This window comes from Pristis pectinata, chromosome 28, assembly GCF_009764475.1.
Source record: "Pristis pectinata isolate sPriPec2 chromosome 28, sPriPec2.1.pri, whole genome shotgun sequence".
Taxonomy (NCBI): Eukaryota; Metazoa; Chordata; class Chondrichthyes; order Rhinopristiformes; family Pristidae; genus Pristis; species Pristis pectinata.
This window is the reverse complement of record NC_067432.1, coordinates 425905-446424: the sequence shown is the minus strand read 5'-3', so window position 1 is coordinate 446424 and position 20520 is coordinate 425905. Positions and strand designations below refer to the sequence as shown.

The 20520-nt window shown below is 45.7% G+C and overlaps 1 protein-coding gene across 2 annotated transcripts in view; it reads left to right on the top strand.

The window, feature by feature from the left end:
- pde8a (phosphodiesterase 8A) overlaps positions 1-20520 on the top strand; it is a 132853-nt gene that overhangs the window by 108290 nt on the left and 4043 nt on the right. For both annotated transcript variants that reach the window (XM_052040168.1, XM_052040167.1), the window contains 4 exons: positions 2506-2704; positions 8068-8285; positions 12960-13098; positions 19818-19985. In XM_052040168.1, coding sequence (XP_051896128.1) covers positions 2506-2704; positions 8068-8285; positions 12960-13098; positions 19818-19985 — 724 coding nt within the window. The remainder of the gene's footprint in view (positions 1-2505; positions 2705-8067; positions 8286-12959; positions 13099-19817; positions 19986-20520) is intronic.

Genomic DNA, 20520 nt, shown 5'->3' with positions numbered 1-20520 from the left:
GGGTGCTCTGTTTCTCAAAGATTTGCAGGTTGGTAGGTTGGTTAATTAACTACTGTTAATTTTCTCTAGTGTCCGGGTGAGTGGTAGCACCTGAAGGGATTTGATGGGAGATATGAGAAAAGGACTGCACATTCACCCAATCTGTGCCCTTCAGTGTTGTACACCTCCATAAGTACACTCGACTGAAAAAAGTCTCAACCTCTCTCCATAACTCAGTCCCTCTAGTCCCAGCAACATCCTTGTAAATATCCTCTATGCTCTTCCAGCTTAATGATATCTTTCCTATAGCAGTGTAACCAAAACTGAACACAATACTCCCAAATGCAGCCTCACCATCATTTTGTATAACTGCAACATAACATGTCAACCTCTATACTCATTGCCCTGACTGATGAAGGCTAATGTGCCAAAAGCAGCCTTCACCACTGTCTACCTGTGATAACATTTTCAGGGAGCCATGTACTTGAACTAGGTCCCTCTGTTCTACAACACTCCCCAGGGCCCTGCCATTCACTGTGAAAGTCCTACCTTCATTTGTCTTCCCAAAATGAAACGCCTCACACTTAGCTGAATTAAACTACATTTGCTGTTCCTCAGCCCACTGACCCAGCTGATCAAAGCCCCTCTAACTCCTGATAACCATCTTCACTGTCAACGACACCACCTATTTTAATGTCATCTGCAGACTTACTAAGCGTGCTTTCTACATTCTCATTGAAATCATTGCTGTTATTTGACAAATCACATTGGGCCCATCACCGAGCCCTGGGGAACACCACTAGTCACAGGCCTCCGGCGCACAGAACAACCTTCCACTGTCACCCTCTGCTTCCTACCATCAAGCCAATTCTGTATCCAATTACCCAGCTCTCCCTGGATCCCATGCAATTTAACTTTCCAGACCAGCCTTCCATGCGGAACCTTATCAAGGCCTTATAGGCCATTCCCTCCATATCCACTCTGTGAAGACCCCTCAGGATTTTGTACATCCCCTCTCGCTCTAAACTCCAGCAGATATAAATAGGGTGGTAAATGTGGTACTTAAAGACAGCGTCTACCGCCCTGCCCTCATCAACCTTCTTGGTTACTTAAAAATAAACTCAGATTGGTGAGATGTGAACTCCCATGCACGGCTAATCTGTTGTAAGCCTCTGCCTGCAGCAACCATTCACCCCCTTGTTTATCAAGGATCTATCTGCTTCAGAAATTCAAGGATACTGTTTCCACTGCCATTCTGAGGAAGAGTTCTGAAAACTCATCCTCCAAGAGAATATTCCTCTCAACTGTCTTAAAACCTATTTTAAACAGGCTGCTAGTTCCAGTTTCTCTTGAGGGCAAACATTCTCTCCACCTCAGGATTTTGAACATCCCCTTTTGCTCTAAACTCCAGCAGATGTAAATCTAGCTTGCCTGACTTATCCTCAAGACAATCCACTCATTGGTCCAGTAAACCTCCTTTGAACTGTTTCCAATGCATTGTTCTCATTTAAAGAAATGCATGAATGTTCTACACAGTGCTCTAAAGGTATCCTCACTAATACCACATATACTGAAGCACAACCTGCCTACATTTGGATTTAATTCCCCTAGCATTCTGTTGCTGTGCCTACTGAGCCTATTGTGAATCCTATACTAGGGCACCCAGAGTTCTCTGCATCTCAGTTTTACATTCTCTATTTTAATACTGAGCTTTATTATTTGCCAAAGTAGAGAATTCATATTTTCCCATGTTCTATTACATTTGCCAGATGTTACCCACTCACTGAACCAATCTATCTCTCTTTGTAACCTGTGTCCTCTTAACAATGTTATTCCACCTGCCTGTACAAGACTGTGTGCAGACTACCTGCTCCTCTTAATCTGCATGATGGTCACCCATTCCCATTCTGTCTGCACAGTCTTAAGTTGTGAACCTCACCCCCATCAACTTAAATGTGTTATTCAGGAAGTCCTTCACCTTCAATGCACCACAGTGACTCCAGGTGCCGCTCCAGCTCAGAAACTCAGAGTTAAAGCTGCTATAGCTGGAGACACTTACTGCACATAATATCCTGGTCACTGGAAGTGTTCCTGACTACCCAAATGACACAGGATGCACATTCAGCAGAGCTGCTTTACCAGATAATTTCTAACATCAAATCTTGTCAGAATAAGATTAGTTTGCTGTTACTGGTCGGAAATTTACATTCCAAAGTGAGGGAGGAAAGTAAGATGTGGGAAGCTTCACCAATGGTGCACACAGCAGAGGCATGGAGTGAAAGTCCTGACCAGCAACAGAAGCACAAATACTGCTGAAGTCTTAAACGTTTGACAAATTTGCCGTAAGACTTGAATTACTGTTCCCCTGGTTGGCACTGAATATTTTCAGTAGTGATTGAAGGTAATGAGGACTGGGGGCTTGGATAGAATAGAGGGGATGAAAGTTATTAGGATGGGCACACTGTGCCCAAAGAAATGAAACCTTTCACTGTATCTGCTGTCTAAACCTCTCATCTTTTGTCCTAGGCCTCTAGTCTATCTCGGGCTGAAAACACTTTCACGTTTTGGTGTCTGTGAATATTTAAACTGTTCTGAATCAACATTTCGCTCTTGGTTACAAGTTATTGAAGCAAATTACCACTCCTCAAATTCCTATCACAACTCAACACATGCTGCAGATGTGTTGCACGCAACAGCTTATTTCCTTAATAAGGAAAGAATTAAGGTGAGGTGCTTCTGTAAAAGGAAATTCCTTTTGCTTTAAAACACTGTGTCACCAGTAACACAGCTCATTGATCTTAATGTTTGTTCTTGTGAGCATTGCTTGAAATGCTAGTGTTTTGTCCATTCCTCACTAACATAGAACAGTACAGGCCCTTCAGCCCCCGATGTTGTGCCGACCTATGTAAACCTACCCCGTCATCAATCTAACCCTTCCCACCTACACTGCCCATAACCCTCCATTTTTCTTACATCCATGTGTGCCTATCTAAGTCTTTTTAAATGTCCCTATTGTATCATCCTCTAAGACCACCCCCAGCAGTGCATTCCAGGCACCTACCACTGTGTCAAATAAATCTATCTCTGACATCTTCCCTCAACTTTCCTCCACTCACCTTCAACTAATGTCCTTCTCCAGTACTGGCCATTGCCACCCTGGGAATAAAGGTGCTGGCTGTCCACTATCTATGCTTCTCATAATCTTGTACACCTCTCTCATCCTCCGTCACTCCAAAGAGAAAAGCCCTAGCTCGCTCAACCCTTCCTCATAAGACATGTTCTCTAATCAAGCAGCATCCTGGTAAATCTCCTCTGCACCCTCCCTAAAGCTTCCACATCCTTCCTATAATGAGGTGACCAGAACTGAACCCAATACTCAGGTGTCGTCTAACCAAAGTTTTATAGAGCTGCAACATTACGTCACGGCACTTGAATTCAATCCCCCGACTAATGAAGGCCAACACACCATACACTGCCTTAACCACCCTATCAACTTTCATGGCAACTTGAAGGATCTATGGTCTTGGACCCCAAAATCCCTCTGTTCCTACACACTGCTCAGAGTCCTGCTACTAACCTTGTACTCCACCTTCATGTTCGTTCTTCCATAGTGTATCACTTAACACTTCTCTGGATTGAACTCCATCTACCACTTCTCTGCCTGGCTCTGCATCCTGTCTATATCCTGTTGTAACCTACGACAACCTTCTACACTATCCACAACACCAACAGTTTTCATGTCATCTCTAAACTTGCTAACCCATCCCTCCACTTCCTCGTACAAGTCATTTATAAAAATCTCAAAGAGCACAGGTTCCAGAACACATCCCTGCAGAACACCACTTGTCACTGACCTCTGGGCAGAATATGCTCCATCTACTACCACCCTCTGCCTTCTGTGGGCAAGCCAATTCTGAATCCAGGCAGCCAAGTCTTCATGGATCCCATACCTCATGACTTTCTGGATGAGCCTACCATGAGGAACCTTGTCAAACACCTTACTTAAGTCCATATACACCACATCCACCGCTCTGCCTTCATCAATTTGTTTTGTCGTCTCCTCAAAACTCAAATTAGGCTTGTGAGGCATGACCTGCCCCTCACAAAGCCATGCTGACTATCCCTAATAAGACTAGGCTTCTCCAAATGCTCATAAATCCCGTCCATAAAAATACTCTCCAATAGTTTGCCCATTACTGATGTAAGACTCACAGGTCTATAATTCGCAGGATTATCCCTATTACCTTTTCTTGAACAACAGAACAATATTTGTCATCCTCCAATCCTCTGGTACCACTCCTGTAGCCATGAAGGACACAAAGATCATCATCAACACCCCAACAATCTCTACCCTTCACTTCCTGTAGTAACCTGGGGTATATCCTCTCCGGTCCCTGGGACTTGTCTATTCCTAATGTTTTTCAGAAGCTCCAACACTACCTCTTTCTTAACCTCAGGATGCTCCAGCACATTAGCCTCACATTTGTCAAAGTCCCTCTACCTGGTGAACACTGAAGCAAAGTATTCATTAAGGACCTTGCCTACCTTCTCCACCTCCAGACACGTTTCCCCTTTATCCCTGAGTTGTCCTGCCCTCACTCTTGTCATCCTGAGAAGGGAATGTTGATCTCTTAACTGCTCCGACACCTGGGTGGTGATCCTGAGGAGAATTCCACTTTAGAAACTGACTACAGGCAACCCCTTGGTACAGCCATGCACGTAACAAATTCACCCTTACAGAATTCACAAGTCGTGACCCAAAATTTTGCAGTATGGAAAGAAATTCATTCTGAGCGTGGGGGGGGGTGTGGCGGGAAATCAATAAATTTGTTTTTCAACTGGCATTTCTTAACGCATGTTCAGATGATGCAGCTTTACATTAAGAAAAATTGCAATACATTGTTTTCTAGGAGTGTAAACCACACTTCCCCCCCCCCCAAACGATCTATTGCAACCTGCGTGGTGGAATAAATCTCTGCCTACACTCTTGTTCTGTGAATTTGTTCATAGAAACATAGAACGTAGAAAAACTACAGCACAATTCAGGGCCTTGGGCCCACAAAGCTGTGCCGAACACGTCCTTACCCTAGAAATTACTAGGCTTACCCATAGCCCTCTATTTTTCTCAGCTCCATGTACCTATCCAACAATCTCTTAAAAGACCCTATCGTATCAGCGTCCACCACCGTTGCCGGCAGCCCATTCCACGCACTCACCATTCTCTGAGTAAAAAAACTTACCCCTGACATCTCCTCTATACCTACTCCCCAGCACCTTAAACCTATGTCCTCTTGTGGCCACCAATTCAGCCCTGGGGAAAAGCCTCTGACTATCTACCTGATCAATACCTCTCATCATCTTGTATACCTCTATCAGGTTCCCCCCCCTCCCCCCCCACCCCATCCCCCGTCTCTCCAAGGAGAAAAGGCTGAGTTCCCTCAATCTACTTTCATAAGGCATGCTCCACGTTCCAGGCAGCATCCTAGTAAGTCTCCTCTGCAGCCTTTCTATGGCTTTCAAATCCTTCCTGTCGTGAGGTGACCAGAACTGAGCACAATACTCCAAGTGGGGTCTGACCAGGGACCTATATAGCTGCAACATTACCTCTCGGCTCCCAAATTCAATTCTCCGATTGATGAAGGATATTACACCATATGCCCTCTTAACCACAGAGTCAAGCTGCACAGCCACTTTGAGCGTCCTATGGACATGGACCCCAAGATCCCTCTGATCCTCCACACTGCCAAGAGTCCTACCATTAAGACTATATTCTGCCATCATAAATGACCTACCAAAATGAACCACTTCACACTTATCTGGGTTGAACTGCATCTGCCACTTCTCAGCCCAACATTGCATCCTATCTATGTGCCTCTGTAACCTTCGACAGCTCTCCAAACTATCCACAACACCCCCAACCTTTGTGTCATCTGCAAACTTACTAACCCACCCCTCCACTTCCTCATCCAGGTCATTTATAAAAATCATGAAGAGTAAGGGTCCCAGTACAGATCCCTGAGGTACACCACTGGTCACCGACCTCCACTCAGAATACGACCCTTCAACAACCACTCTTTGCCTTCTGTGGGCCAGCCAGTTCTGGATCCACACTGCAATGTCCCCTTGGATCCCATGTCTCCTCACCACCTCCATAAGCCTTGCATGAGGTACCTTATCAAACGCTTTGCTGAAATCCATATACACTACATCTACTGCTCTCCCTTCATCGATGTGTTTAGTCACATCCTCAAAAAATTCAATCAGGCTCGTAAGACAGGACCTGCCCTTGACAAAGCCACGCTGACTATTCCTAATCATATTATACCTCTCCAAATGTTCATAAATCCTGCCTCTCAGGATCTTCTCCATCAGCTTACCAACCACTGAGGTGAGACTCACTGGTCTATAATTCCCTGGGTTATCCCTACTCCCTTTCTTGAATAAGGGAACAACATCCGCAACCCTCCAATTTTCCGGAACCTTTCCCGTTTCCATTGACGATGCAAAGATCATCGTCAGAGGCTCCGCAATCTCTTCCCTCACCTCCCATAGCAGTCTTGGGTACATCTCATGCGGTCCCAGCGACTTATCCAACTTGATGCTTTCCAAAAGTTTCAGCACCTCCTCTTTCCTAATATCTACATGCTCAAGCTTTTCAGGCCGCTGCAAGTCCCCACTACAATCCCCCAGATCTTTTGCCTTGGTGAATACTGACGTAAAGTATTCATTAAGTACCTCTGCCATTTCTTCAAGATCCATCACACTTTCCCACTGCTGCACTTGATAGGCCCTATTCTTTCACATCTTATCCTCTTGCTCTTCACATACTTGTAGAATGCCTTGGGGTTTTCCTTAGTCCTGCCCGCCAAGGTCTTCTCATGCCCCCTTCTGGCTCTCCTAATCTCCTTCTTAAGCTCCTTCCTATTAGCCTTGTACTCTTCCAGATCTCTAACATTACCTAGCTCTCAGTACCTTTTGTAAGCTCTTCTTTTCCTTTTGATTAGATTGATTATAGTCTTTGTACACCACGGTTCCTGTATCCTCTCGTGACTCCCCTGTCTCATTGGAACATGCCTATGCAGAACTCCACACAAATATCCCCTGAATATCTGCCACATTTCTTCCGTACTTTTCCCTGAGAACATCTGTTCCCAGTTTAATCTTCCAATTTCCTGCCTGAGAGCCTCATAGTTCCCTTTACTCCAAGTAAACACCTTTCTAGTCTGTCTGTTCCTATCTCTCTCCAGTGCTAACATAAAGGAGATAGAAATATTATCACTCACTGAGAGATCTGACACCTGACCAGGTTCATTTCCCAATACCAAATCAAGCACAGCCTCTTCTTGTAGGCCTATCCACATATTGTGTCAAGAATCCTTCCTGAACACACTTAACAAACTCCTCCCCATCTAAACCCCTCACTGTCTGGAGATGCCAATCAATGTTTGGGAAATTTAAATCCCCCATCACAACAACTCTGTTATTCTCACACCTTTCTAGGATCTGCTTCCCTATCTGTTCCTCAATATCCCTGTTACTATTGGGCGGCCTATATATATTAAAAAAAACACCCAGTAAAGTTATTGACCCCTTCCTGTTCCTAACCTCCACCCACAGAGACTCCGTAGACAGTCCCTCCACGACGTCCACCTTTTCTGCAGCCGTGACACTATCTCTGATCAACAGTGCCGCTCCCCCACCTCTTACCTCCCTCCCTGTCCTTTCTGAAACATCTAAAACCCGACACTTGAAGCAACCATTCCAGTCCCTGAGCCATCCAAGTCTCCGTATTGGCCACCACATCATTGCTCCAAGTATTGATCTAAGCTCATCTGCCTTGTTCACAATACTCCTTGCATTAAAATAGACGCATCTCAAACCTGTCTGAGAATGTCCCTTCTCTATCACCTGCCTATCGTACCTACTACTAGCTTTCTCTATTTGAGAGCCAAATACCTCTTCCCCAGTCTCTCCAGTTCAGATCCCACCCCCCAGCAATTCTAGTTTAAACCCTCCCCAGTAGCCTTAGCAAACCTCCCCACCAGGATATATTCAGTGATTTGAACAGTGTTTCTGTCTATCGTGCAGCAAAGTCTGGACCGTACTGATGAAGTGGCAGCTCTTATTGCAGCCATTATCCACGATGTTGATCACCCTGGCAGGACAAATTCTTTCCTGTGCAATGCAGGCAGCGAGCTGGCACTCCTTTACAACGACACGACTGTGCTGGAGAGTCACCATGCAGCATTGGCATTCCAGCTGACTACACGGAATGACAAGTGTAACATTTTCAAGAACATGGAGAGGTGAGCACGTTAGACCTTTGCGGAAAGGGACGTTGATGGCTTTGTGCAGGGAATTGCTATATTGATCATAAAACATAGAAAAACGACAGCACAATTCAGGCCCTTCGGCTCACAAAGCTGTGCTAAACATGTCCCTACCCTAGAAATTACTAGGCTTACCCATAGCCCTGTATTTTACTCAGCTCCATGTACCTATCTAACAGTCTCTTGAAAGATCCTATCGTATCCACCACCGTTTCCGGCAGCCCATTCCACGCACTCACCACTCTGAGTAAAAAAACTTACCCCTGACATCTCCTCTATATCTACTCCCCAGCACCTTAAACCTATGTTCTCTTGTGGCCACCAATTCAGCCCTGGGGAAAAGCCTCTGACTATCTACCCTATCAATACCTTTCATCATCTTATACACCTCGATCAGGTCCCCCCTCACCCTCCATCTCTCCAAGGAGAAAAGCCAGGGTTCCCTCAACCTGTTTTCATAAGGCATGCTCTGCATTCCAGGCAGCATCCTTGTAAATCTCCTCTGCACCCTCTCTATGGCTTCCACATCCTTCCTGTAGTGATGCGACCAGAAGTGGGGTCTGACCAGGGACCTATGTAGCTGCAACAATACCTCACAGCTCCTAAATTCAATTCCCTGATTGATGAAGGACAATACACCATATGCCGCCTTAACCACGGTCAACCTGCGCAGCCGCTTTGAGCGTCCTATGGACTCTGACCCCAAGATCCCTCTGATCCTCTACACTGCTAAGAGTCCTACCATTAAGACTATATTCTGCCATCACATTTGACCTACTAAAATGAACCACTTCACACTTATCTGGGTTGAACTGCATCTGCCACTTCTCAGCCCAACTTTGCATCCTATCTATGTCCCTCCGTAACCTCTGACAGCCCTCCAAACTATCCACAACACCCCCAACCTTTGTCATCCGCAAACTTACTAACCCACCCCTCCACTTCCTCATCCAGGTTGTTTATAAAAATCACAAAGAGCAAGGATCCCGGTACAGATCCCTGAGGTACACCACTGGTCACCGACTTCCACTCAGAATACGACCCTTCAACAACCACTCTTTGCCTTCTGTGGGCCAGCCAGTTCTGGATCCACACTGCAATGTCCCCTTGGATCCCATGTCTCCTCACCTTCTCCATAAGCCTCGCATGGGGTACCTTATGAAACGCCTTGCTGAAATCCATATACACTACATCTACTGCTCTCCCTTCATCAATGTGCTTAGTCACATCCTCAAAAAATTCAATCAGGCTCGTAAGACAGGACCTGCCCTTAACAAAGCCACGCTGACTATTCCTAATCATATTATACCTCTCCAAATGTTCATAAGCCCTGCCTCTCAGGATCTTCTCCATCAGCTTACCAACCACTGAGGTAAGACTCACCAGTCTATAATTTCCTGGGTTATCCCTACTCCCCTTCTTGAATAAGGGAACAACATCCGCAACCCTCCAATCTTCTGGAACCTCTCCCGTCTCCATGGACAACACAAAGATCATCGTCAGAGGTTCCGCAGTCTCCGCTACCTGTGGTACATCTCATCCGGTCCCAGCGACTTATCTAACTTGATGCTTTCCAAAAGTTTCAGCACCACCTCTTTTCTAATATCTACATGCTCAAGCTTTTCAGGCCGCTGCAAGTCCCCACTACAATCCCCCAGATCTTTTTCTGTAGTGAATAATGATGTAAAGTATTCATTAAGTACCTCCGCTATTTCTTGGTGTAGGAGAAAATTGTTCTGTTTACACTGCAGATTAAAGCCAAGGAAAGTAATGTGGATACACCTGACAGCACAAGGCAAATAAAATTAGTGTCTCTGATCTGTCATAGAGTCATACAGCATGGAAACAGGCCCCTTGGCCCAACTCATCCGTGCTAACCGAGGTGCCCATCTAAGCAGATCCCATTTGCCTGCATTTGGCCCATTATCCCTCTAAATCTTTCCTATCCATGTACTTATCCAAATGTCTCGAATGTTATTATTGTACCTGCCTCAACCATTTCCTCTGGCAGCTCATTCCATGTACCCACCACCCTCTGTATGAAGAAGTTGTCCCATGGGTCCCTTTTTAAACCTTTCCCCTCATCTTAAAGTATGCCGTCTGGATTTTGGTTCCCTTTCCCTGAGGGAAAAAGACTGACCATTCACCCTTTTTATGCCCTTCATGATTTTATACATCTATAAGGACACCCCTCAGTCTCCTATGATTCAAGGATAAAATCCTAGCCTTCTCAATCTCTCCCTATAACTCAGGCCTTCAGATTCTCTTAAATCTTCTTTGCACTCTTTCCAGCTTGATGTCTTTCCAAAAACAGGGTGACAAAAACTGTATACAATACCCTCACCTCAACTTGCCGTCCTGTACAACTGCAATGTAACGTCCTAACTCCCATCCTCGGTGTCCTGACTGATGAAGACCAGTGTGCCAAACACTTTCACCACCCTGTCCACCTGTGACGCCACTTTTCAGCAAATTATGTACAATACTCTACAACACTCCCCAGGGCCCTACTGTTCACTGTAAAAGCCTTTACCCTGGTTTGACTTTCCAAAATGTAACCCCTCACACTTATCTAAATTGAAAACAATTTGCCAATCCTCAGCCCACTTACCCAGCTGATCAAGATCCCCTGTAATTTTTTGACAACTTTCTTCACTGCCTCTGAAACCACTAGTACTTGGATTGCAGACCTGGGCAAGGCACGTGCTGGGAATACCCAATCATTTGCAAATTACCGCACTGCAAATTATTTCAATAAATGTTACTAAAACTCATTTTTAAAGGTATTTGTAGAACAAACTGAGTATTAGGTATTGAGATGTTGAACCATGATCATGTGTTTTTGAAGTTAAAAAGAAAAAATGCTGGAAACATTTAGCATGTCTGGCAGCATCTGTGGTTAGAAATCACTGACTTCAGTTGTCCTGTTCCCACTTGCCACTGAATCAAGCCCTTTCTCTGAAGCCCATGTGGAAGCTGACGTGCAATATCTACCCCACAAAAGTAACTTCCAGTCCACAACATGAAGTTCAGGATTTTGGTCTTCAGGACCCCTGTGGACGATCCCAGCAGTGACAGACCTGCTCTCCTATCATAGCTCAGGATCATGGATGCTTTGTTGTCAATACATTTGTGCTGAGTGATCCATGTGGGCATGAGATGGCCAGTTTGGAGAACGCACAGAGCAAACTGGAAGAGAAACGCTATCTTCCTGGAGTGAGCTTCACTATCGGGAATGAGCTAATCCAGCATCTTCCCCTTGCAACACACTATCCCCTGTTGTTGGTGCACCTGTCATCAAATTCCCCAAAAACAGGTATTCTACACCAAAGTCTACTGTGGGAGTACATTACTAGGTGGATAGAAAAAGATTCAAGGATATGCTCAAAGCCTTGAAGTGCAACCTCCTGTCTGGCTCTTGGGAACCTCTGACCCAATGGAGAAGGAGCATTGTGTGTTGGTACTGAGAACCTCAAGGTCATGTATCAGGGGCACACAAGAACCGCCTCCCAAACTACCAGAAGAAGATTTTGCACTGGCTAAAATCCCTCCTAGCAAAGGAAGATGGTTCTAGTCTTTAGAAGCAAATTATCTTGTGTTCAGAACATCTGTTGCATTTCCTCAGAAGAATCTGTGACCCGGTAGCCTTCAGCCTCTTCATCAATGACTTCCTTCTGTTGGGTCAAGTGATGACTGTTGCTGATACAACAGCTGCCTATTGCACAGTTCAGTTCCATTCACAATTCAAAGTAATGCAGCACTGCAAGCAATAAGAACTGCACAACCTTCAGGCTTGGCCTGAGAAGTTGCATCTATGCAACAAGTGCTGGGCAGTGACTATCACTGAGTCCACTCACTGTTAACACAAGGTTCATAATAGACCAGAAACTTAATTGGACCAGCACAAATGCAAGGCAGAAGTTCTTTTTTTTCTACTGTGAGTGGTTTGCCAAAGTCTGACACCCCAAAGCCTTTCCTCCGTAACAAGATGTGTCAGGCGCAAGACGAGTTGGGCAAGTGAAAAGTACTCCAACTCTCAGAAGTTCAATGCCATGCAGGATAAAGCAGCCTCCTTGATCAATACGACATGCACCATCCTAAACATGAGCCCCGCCCCCCCATCAGTGATGCACGGTGGTTGGGTTCTATGCAGTCTGCAAGGTGCACCGTGACTCACTGTGGCAACATTTGACAGCGGTCCACAAAAAATTTGTAGTCTCTTCACGCAGAGGGACACAAAGACAATCTGCTGGCTCCCCTCAGCGCTGCAGTGTTCTGAGTTGGATTTATATTGCTAGTCCTCCACTACCACTCTACCAAATTCTTGGAGCTCCCTCCCCAATATCACTCCAGGAATAAACTCTCCAGCACAGCAGTAGTTTAATGTCTCCCCATCTGAAGATTAATTAGGGGATAGGTAATAAATGAAGGGACACCCATTTCCTATAAAATGATTGATTAACAAAAATGGCCAATCTTCCAATTGGCGTGCTCTTGGCCCTATCTCTGGGTCTTCTTTGTCTCTACATCCACTTCTGCATTGGTGCTGAAAAGCTGCCTTTTGTCACCTCTTGCATCTGTGTGTGAAGCAACTTGGAAAGTGGTCCAGTGCCCAATTCATTGTTAAATTGGGAACAATTATTTTGGCAGGAACGAGTACCGGATCCTCCGACAAGCAATCATTGACATGGTGTTCGCCACTGAAATGACAAAACACTTTGAGCATGTCAACAAATTTGTGAACAGTATCAACAAGCCTTTGGCTGGACTAGAGGAAAACGGCATTGGGGTAAGCTTGGGATGTTCTGTCCTGTTCAGTCCTGCTGCCCACATTGGGTGTCCAGCACAAAGGATTGGTCAAAATAATGCATAGCAATGTACAGTGGTGTCCCACTCTTAAAGGCTTAAATTATGGGAATCTAAAGAGTTGATGCATTTGACAGAATAAAAATTAAATTCAAATTCTGTATCATTTCAGACAAATTGTGATAAATACTGAGTAATTCTGAATTTAGTGCATTGACTAGCAGCATTGGTGTGTGCATGAGTGTGTGCCCACTGTTGCTAGAGAGCTCCGTAATCAGTTATACAGCATGGAAACAGGGCCCTCGGACCCAACTCCACCATGCTCACCAAGTTGTCTACCTGGGCTAGTCCCATTTGCCTGAACTTGAAACATTCGTCTAAATCTTTTCTATCCATTTACCTGTCTAAGTGCCTTTTAAATATTGTAATTGTACCCGCCTCTACCACTTCCTTTGGCAGCTTGTTCCACACACCTCCATCTGTGTGTAAGACTTGCCCCTAAGGTCCTGTCCAAATCTTCCCCTCTCACCCTAAACCCACAACCTTTAGTTTTAGACTTACCCCACTGAGGAAAAAAGACTGACCATTCACCTTATCTATGCTCCTCATGATTTTGTACACCTCTACTGTTATCCCTCAGCCTCCTTCGCTCCAGGGGAAAAATGGCCCAACCTATCCACATAAAATGCTGGAGGAACTCAGCAGGTCGGGCAGCATCTATGGAGAGAAATAAAGAGTCAACATTTTGGGTTGTCTCCTCTTTTTTTCCCCTCCCGATCATCATCTCCTCCACCTCCACCACTAGCCCCCCCCCCCCGCACCCCCCCCCAAGGGTTCTCTAATCCTGCCAGCCTTGCCCTGTCACTCTAACAGGAACATGCCCTGAACTCTTCCCCCATCTCACTAATAAAATCCAGGCGTCCCTTTACTGCAAACAACAGTCTTTCCTAATCCATCTTTACAAGTTAGAGCAATACAGCACAGAACAGGCCTTTCAGCCCAACTGCTCCACACCGACCACAGCACCCAGCACCCCCAAGCTAGTCCCAGTTGCCCACATTTGGCCCATAACCCTCCAAGCCCTTCCCCTGCCATTGCTTAAATGTTGCAATTGTACCCACCTTGACTTCCTCTGGCAGCTGATTCCAAGTACTCACTATCCTCTGTAAAGAAGTTACCTCTCAGGTCTCTTAAATCTTTTCCCTCTTATCTGTGCCCTCTAGTTATGGACTCTCCAACCCTGGGGAAAAGACTGACTGTCCACCTTATCCTACCCCTCATGATTTTATAAAATTCTATGAGGTTACCCCTCATTCTCCCACTCTCCAAGGAATAGAGATCCAGCGTGGTAATCTCTCCCTATAACTCAGGCCCTCTAGTCCAGGCAGCGTCCTCTAATCTCTTCTGCACCCTCTCCAGCTTGACAATGTCTTTCCTATAACAGTGTGACCAAGTGCGGTCTCACCAACGACTTGTATAACTGTAACATAATGTCCCTACTCCTAAACTCAATGCCCTGACCGATGAAGGCCAGCATGCTAAACATTTTCACCACTGTCTATTTGCACAGCCACTTTCAGCGAACTGTGCACTTGTACTGCTAGATCCCTCTGTTCCACAACACTTGTACAGTGAATGGCAGGGCAGTGAATGTCCAAAATGCATCACCTCACACTCATCTGAGTTGAAGTCCATCTTCCATTCCTCAGCCCATCTCCCCAACTGATCAAGATCTCTTTGCAATTCATTGTAACCTGCTTCACTATCAACAAGACCCCCTAATTTAGTATCATCAGCAAACTTGCTAACTGCACCATGTACATTCATATCCAAATCATTGGTATACATAATGAATAACAGAGGTTCCAGCACTGACCCCTGGGACACCCCACTAGTCAACAGGCCTCCAATCAAAGAATTGACCTTCAACCATCACTGTCCAATTATAGAGCCAATTCTGATTTCATCTCACTAGCATCCTATGTGACCTAACCTTCCAGATCAGCCTGCCATGTGAGATCTTGTTGAAGGCCTTACTAAAGTCCATATGGACAACATCCACTGCCCTACCTTCATCTATCCCCTTAGTTACCTCTTCAAAAAAAAACTCCAAAAGATTAGTCAGACATGACCTCCCACACACAAAACCACGCTGACTATTCCTGATCAGGCCTTGACTATCCAAGTGATGGTAGATCTTGTCCCTCAGAATTCCCTCCAGTAACTTCCCTACACCCGAAGTCAGGCTCACCAGCTGTAGTTCCTGACCTGTCCTTGCTACCCTTCTTGAACAATGGAACAACATTAGCCACCCTCCAGTCTTCTGGAACTTCGCTAGTGGCTAACAACAAAGTAAATATCCTACAAGGGCCTCTGCAATTTCTTCCTTGGCCTTTCATAAGGTCTTGGGGGGGTGCACTTGGTGACCCTGGGGATTTGCCCACCTTAATGCGCTTCAAGGCTGCAAATACCTCCTTTGTAATAATCAATACAATCCAAGATCTCACTACTTATTACCCTCATTTCTTTGGCATCCATGATATTCTCCTTAGTAAACACAGGAGAAATAGACATTAAAATTCTCAGCCATCTCCTGCAGGTCCACACATAGGTGGCCCTAATGGCTATCCTGATTTCTAGGCTTACATGCTTTGGTTGTTGCAGATACCTTGTCTTCTTGCTGAATGTGCTTTCGAGTCCCACCCTCCCTGGTGGTAAAAGCAAATTTCCCCACTAGGATATTGGTCCCCATCTGGTTCAAGTGCAACCTGTCCCTCTCGTACAGGTTGCCTCTACTCCAGAAGAGATCCCAATGATCCAAGAACCTAAATCCTTTCCCCCTGCACCAGCTCCTCAGCCACACATTCATCTGGCCTATCTTTCTATTCCTGCACTCACTAGCACATGGCACTGGGAATAATCCAGAGTTCACTATCCTCAAGGTCCTGCATTTTAATTTTGTACCTAATCCCTATACTCATTCTGCAGAAACTCATACCTTGTTCTGCTTATGTTGTTTGTACCAACATGTATAACAACCTCTGGCTGTTCACCCTCCCCCTCAAGAATTTTCTGCAGCCACTCAGACATCCTTGGCCCTGGCACCCAGGAGGCAGCACACCATCCTGGCATCTCTTCTGCAGACGCAGAATCTCCTGTCTGTCCCCTTCACTATTGAGTGTCCTATCACAATCGCCCTGTCTGACTGCACCCTTTCCCTCTGAGCCTCAGAGCCAGTCACAGTGCCAGAGACATGACTACTGCTGCTAGTCCCTGAAAGAACATCCCCTTCAACAGCATCCAAAGAGATCTACCTGTTAGTGAGGGGAATGGTCACAGGGCAACACTGCACTGACTGCCTACTGCCCTTACTTCTGGTGGTCACCCATCCATCTGAAACCTGTACCTTGGGTGTGACCACTTCACTAGAACGCTCATCAATGAATCACTCAGCCTCTGATCTTGTACATCCAACTGCATCTCCAGTTCGTTGATCTGGTCTGTCAGGAGCTGCAGCTGGATTCACTTCCCACAGATGTAGTCACCAGGGAGACCATGAAGTTCCCTGACTTCCCACATCTTGCAGGAGGAGCATTCCACTGCCCCAACTACAGTCCTGCCTACACTGAATCAAGGACTAAGGATCAACAACAAACTTGACCCTAACTTTTGGCTGCTGTAAATTAGCTAATTAGCCAATCAACTATTAATCAACAATTTGCAAATGTGCCTCTTTTAGGCTCTTGTCAAGTGAAACTCACCAGAGTCCAGAGACCTACCTCTTTTAAATTCTCATGCCTCTCGCTCCAGGTCCTGACTAATGCCATCAAAATTACATTTGCCCCAATTTAGGACTTTAAGTTGTGGGCCAGTTCGGTCCTTTTCCCCCATTTATTTTAAAGCTAACAGAATTATGGTCAGTGATCTCAGTGTTCCCCCACTGACACAAGTCACTTGCCCTGCCTCATTTCCCAACAGGAGGTCCAGCGTTGCCCCCTCTCTAGTAGGGCCAGCTACATATTGCTTGAGAAACTTTCCTGGACATACTTAACAAATTCCACCCCATCCAAGCCCTTAGCTTTGTGGCAGTCCCCATTAACATTGGGGAAATTTAAAATAGCCTACTATTACAACCCTATTATTCTTACAGCTATCTGCAATCTCCTTACATATTTGGTCCAATAATTCCCACTGACCAATGGGGGGCCTACAGTACAATCCCATCAAAGTGATGACACAAGTATCTGCAGACACTGGAGTCAGGAGCAACAAGCAATCTGCTGGAGGAACTCTGGCCAAGCAGCATCTGTGGGAGGAAAGGAACTATCAGTGTGTTTCGGGTCGAAACCCTGCATAAGTGGAGAGGGGAGATGGCCAGTATAAAGTAGAGAGAGGGAGTAGTGAGATGAGGGTCAGAGGTGCTTGGTGGACTGTGTCAGTTGGGGGGTGTGGGGGGCAGTTAAGGATGATGGTAGATCAGACCAGGGAGAGGAGGGCGAGGAGTGGACTGGGAGATGGAGGCAGACAAAAATGAGGCCTGTGGGGTCAGGTGAAGGGAGAGTGAAGGTGAGCAGGAGCAAGGGGGCTGCCGCTGCTGGAGTCTGAGTAAGGAAGGTGATAATGGGAACCATTAGGGGAGAGGTGAAAGGCAAACGGAATCAGGGCCAGATAGGAGTGGGTCAAGAGCCAGTGGGTGAAATGTCTGGGTGGTAGGTTGATGGATGGAATCGGGAGGGGAGGGGTACGGAAATAGGTGGTGTGCGGGAGAGTTGGGAAAAGTGACAAAGTATTTTTCCCTCCAAGGTGGATAACTTTGCACTTTATCTCATATTTCTCTACATTGCGTTCTGTTTTCGTGTCCTCACCCATTCATTTGGCCAGTTTATGTAACCTTCAGGCTGCTTTCCAGCCTCCTTGCACCTCACTCTGTTGCTCAGCTTTGTATCCTCAGCAAACTTGGATATTTTTTGCATCGTCCAAGTCATAGAAAGAGATTGTGATGTGCTGATGCCCCAGCACCTGTTCCCACACCACCCCACTTTTTTTACGTCCATTAACTAATCCATAACCCACACCCTTCCTTGTGGTTAAGTCTAGTTTAATGGCCTTGTGGTACCTAAAGACTCTTCTGCAAGTCCAAATGTGCTGTGGTTTCCCCCATATCTATTCTGTCAAACATGATTTCCCTACTGGCTCCTATTATTTCCTAAGTATCCTGCAACCACTTAATAATAAATTCCTACATTTGCCACACTAGTGTTAGGCTGAATTTCTACATTTGCTCTCTCCCAATCAATGGGAACTGTTCTAGAATATGTGGAATTTTGGGAGATGCCAGCAGTGAACTACATGCCGCCTCCTTAAAATCTCAGGACGTGGGTTGTCAGCTCCTGGGATTTGCTTTTCATGCCATTGATTTCTCGCACTTTGTTTTTACTAATGCTAATTTTGTTCAGCTCTTCATGCACTCCAGACCTGTTGTTCCCATCGTTTCCTGGGGTTTTCTGTGTCGCCTTCTCTGAAGTCAGACAGAGTTTGGACAGTCCCTCATTCTGCCCTTAGAGATGTCTTGGGTCAATCAGTATTGATCTTCTCCTTGAGCACACTCTGTGTGTGAGCAGTTTGAGGAGCTGGATCCTGGTGGGCTTTGGTTTTAAACTGCAATACTCTAGGTTGGGTTCAAGGTCAGGCCAGTTTTGTGAGCTGATGACCAGTTGCCAGTGATTTGGTTATTGTGCTGTCGACCTGGATTACTGCACTCCAGGCAGTTATTGATTTTGGATATTGTTTGTTCTGGTGATGGAAAAATTATTCACTGAACCCATTTGTCCACGGAACAAGCGGTTCTAAATGTCTGGAGCAGGTTTGGAACCATGTAGCCTACTGCTCCTCATCACCAACAGCTAGCAGTTCAAGTCCATTCAAATAATGTAGCTGAGTGCCAGCTTGTGAAGGTGCTACTTTCATTTTCTTTGCAATAGAAGAACCCATTGAAACAGAGTAGGCCACTGATCTGAATCTGCCCTTTCCCGAACTGTAGGTGTTCCCCTCCACTGAATCAAGTCATGCCTTGGTATCTGCAGGACCCAGACCAGTGCCTGTATCAGCTGATATGTCCAGTGTTGAACCCTCAACATCCTGTGAAATGTCACCTCACTTCTAACATGGGCATGTGACTGGGCAGAGAGGTCCCATGGTTTTTTCAGGGGAAGGGCATCTTTCCTGACATGCATTGTGTGATTGTTGAAGCTCTCCCAATTGGGATGTGTTACTAAAGGACTTTCTCCTTGCCGTGCAGTGTGTGTGTTTCCCAGCTGTAGTTCTGTTCGGCAGCAGTTCGAGCTTCATCCTGGTTATTTCAAGTATGGTTGAACTGAGCTGCTAATGTTTAGAAACTATTGGGTGTACTGGTGGCATCTTTCCTCAGAGACCTGCCTTTGAGCTGAGTAACTGGCATCCCTGCAAGGAGGGGCACATGGACCACTGTCTGTGCCACAGGCATGTAGCAGAGAGAGGATGCAGCCACTTCCAGAGCTTCTGATGGGAGGGTGAGGGATTTTACTTGCACAAGAAATTGGTACCTTAGTTCACCTCTCAGTTTCAGCTGTTGGGGGGGGGGTGGTGCACTGTGACCCGCCTTTCCCACCCACCTTCGTGTTTTGCTTGGTGTTGCACAGTGAACTTTAATTGTTTTCATTGCAGGGTGGCAGAAGCAATGAGGATTCATTCAGTTTCATCCTCAGCTCCACTGATAACCGAACTTTGATCAAGCGCATGTTAATTAAATGTGCTGATGTCTCCAATCCCTGCAGACCTCTGCAGTTCTGTATAGAGTGGGCAGGCCGTATTTCAGAGGAGTACTTTGCTCAGGTGAGGTGCTGAATTTTCAATATTTTCCCTGATCATTATAAATGTTGACTGTATTAAAATGTAGTAAACTGAGAATAGCAATAGTTGTTGCAAGTACAAATTTTAAGCATGAAATGATGACTGGTTCCTTTGAATCTCCTCTTCCTACCTGAACACCTTTCCTTCCACAGATGGCCTGCCTGTATTCCCAGATCCTGCCTCAAACTTTTATTCCCTTCAAAGCCCCACAATCTGATCCTGTTTGATGTCACCACTGTTCCATACTGTTTGAAAAGTCTTTTATCTCTGGAAAATGATTAAATGTATTGGGAGTAGAACTAGGCACCCAGCCCTTCACATCCGCTCCGCTCATCTGATTGTAACGTCGATCCTGCATTCCTGCCTGTATTCTGTTGCTTCTTTATCTACCTCTGCCTCAAGAAACTTTCAGAGACTTCGCTTCTAAAGTCACTTTGTCTCTATCTCAATGCTTTGTTTTAAGCAGTGACCATGAGTTGTAGATTTCCCCCAAAAGAGGAAATGTACTTTCCACATC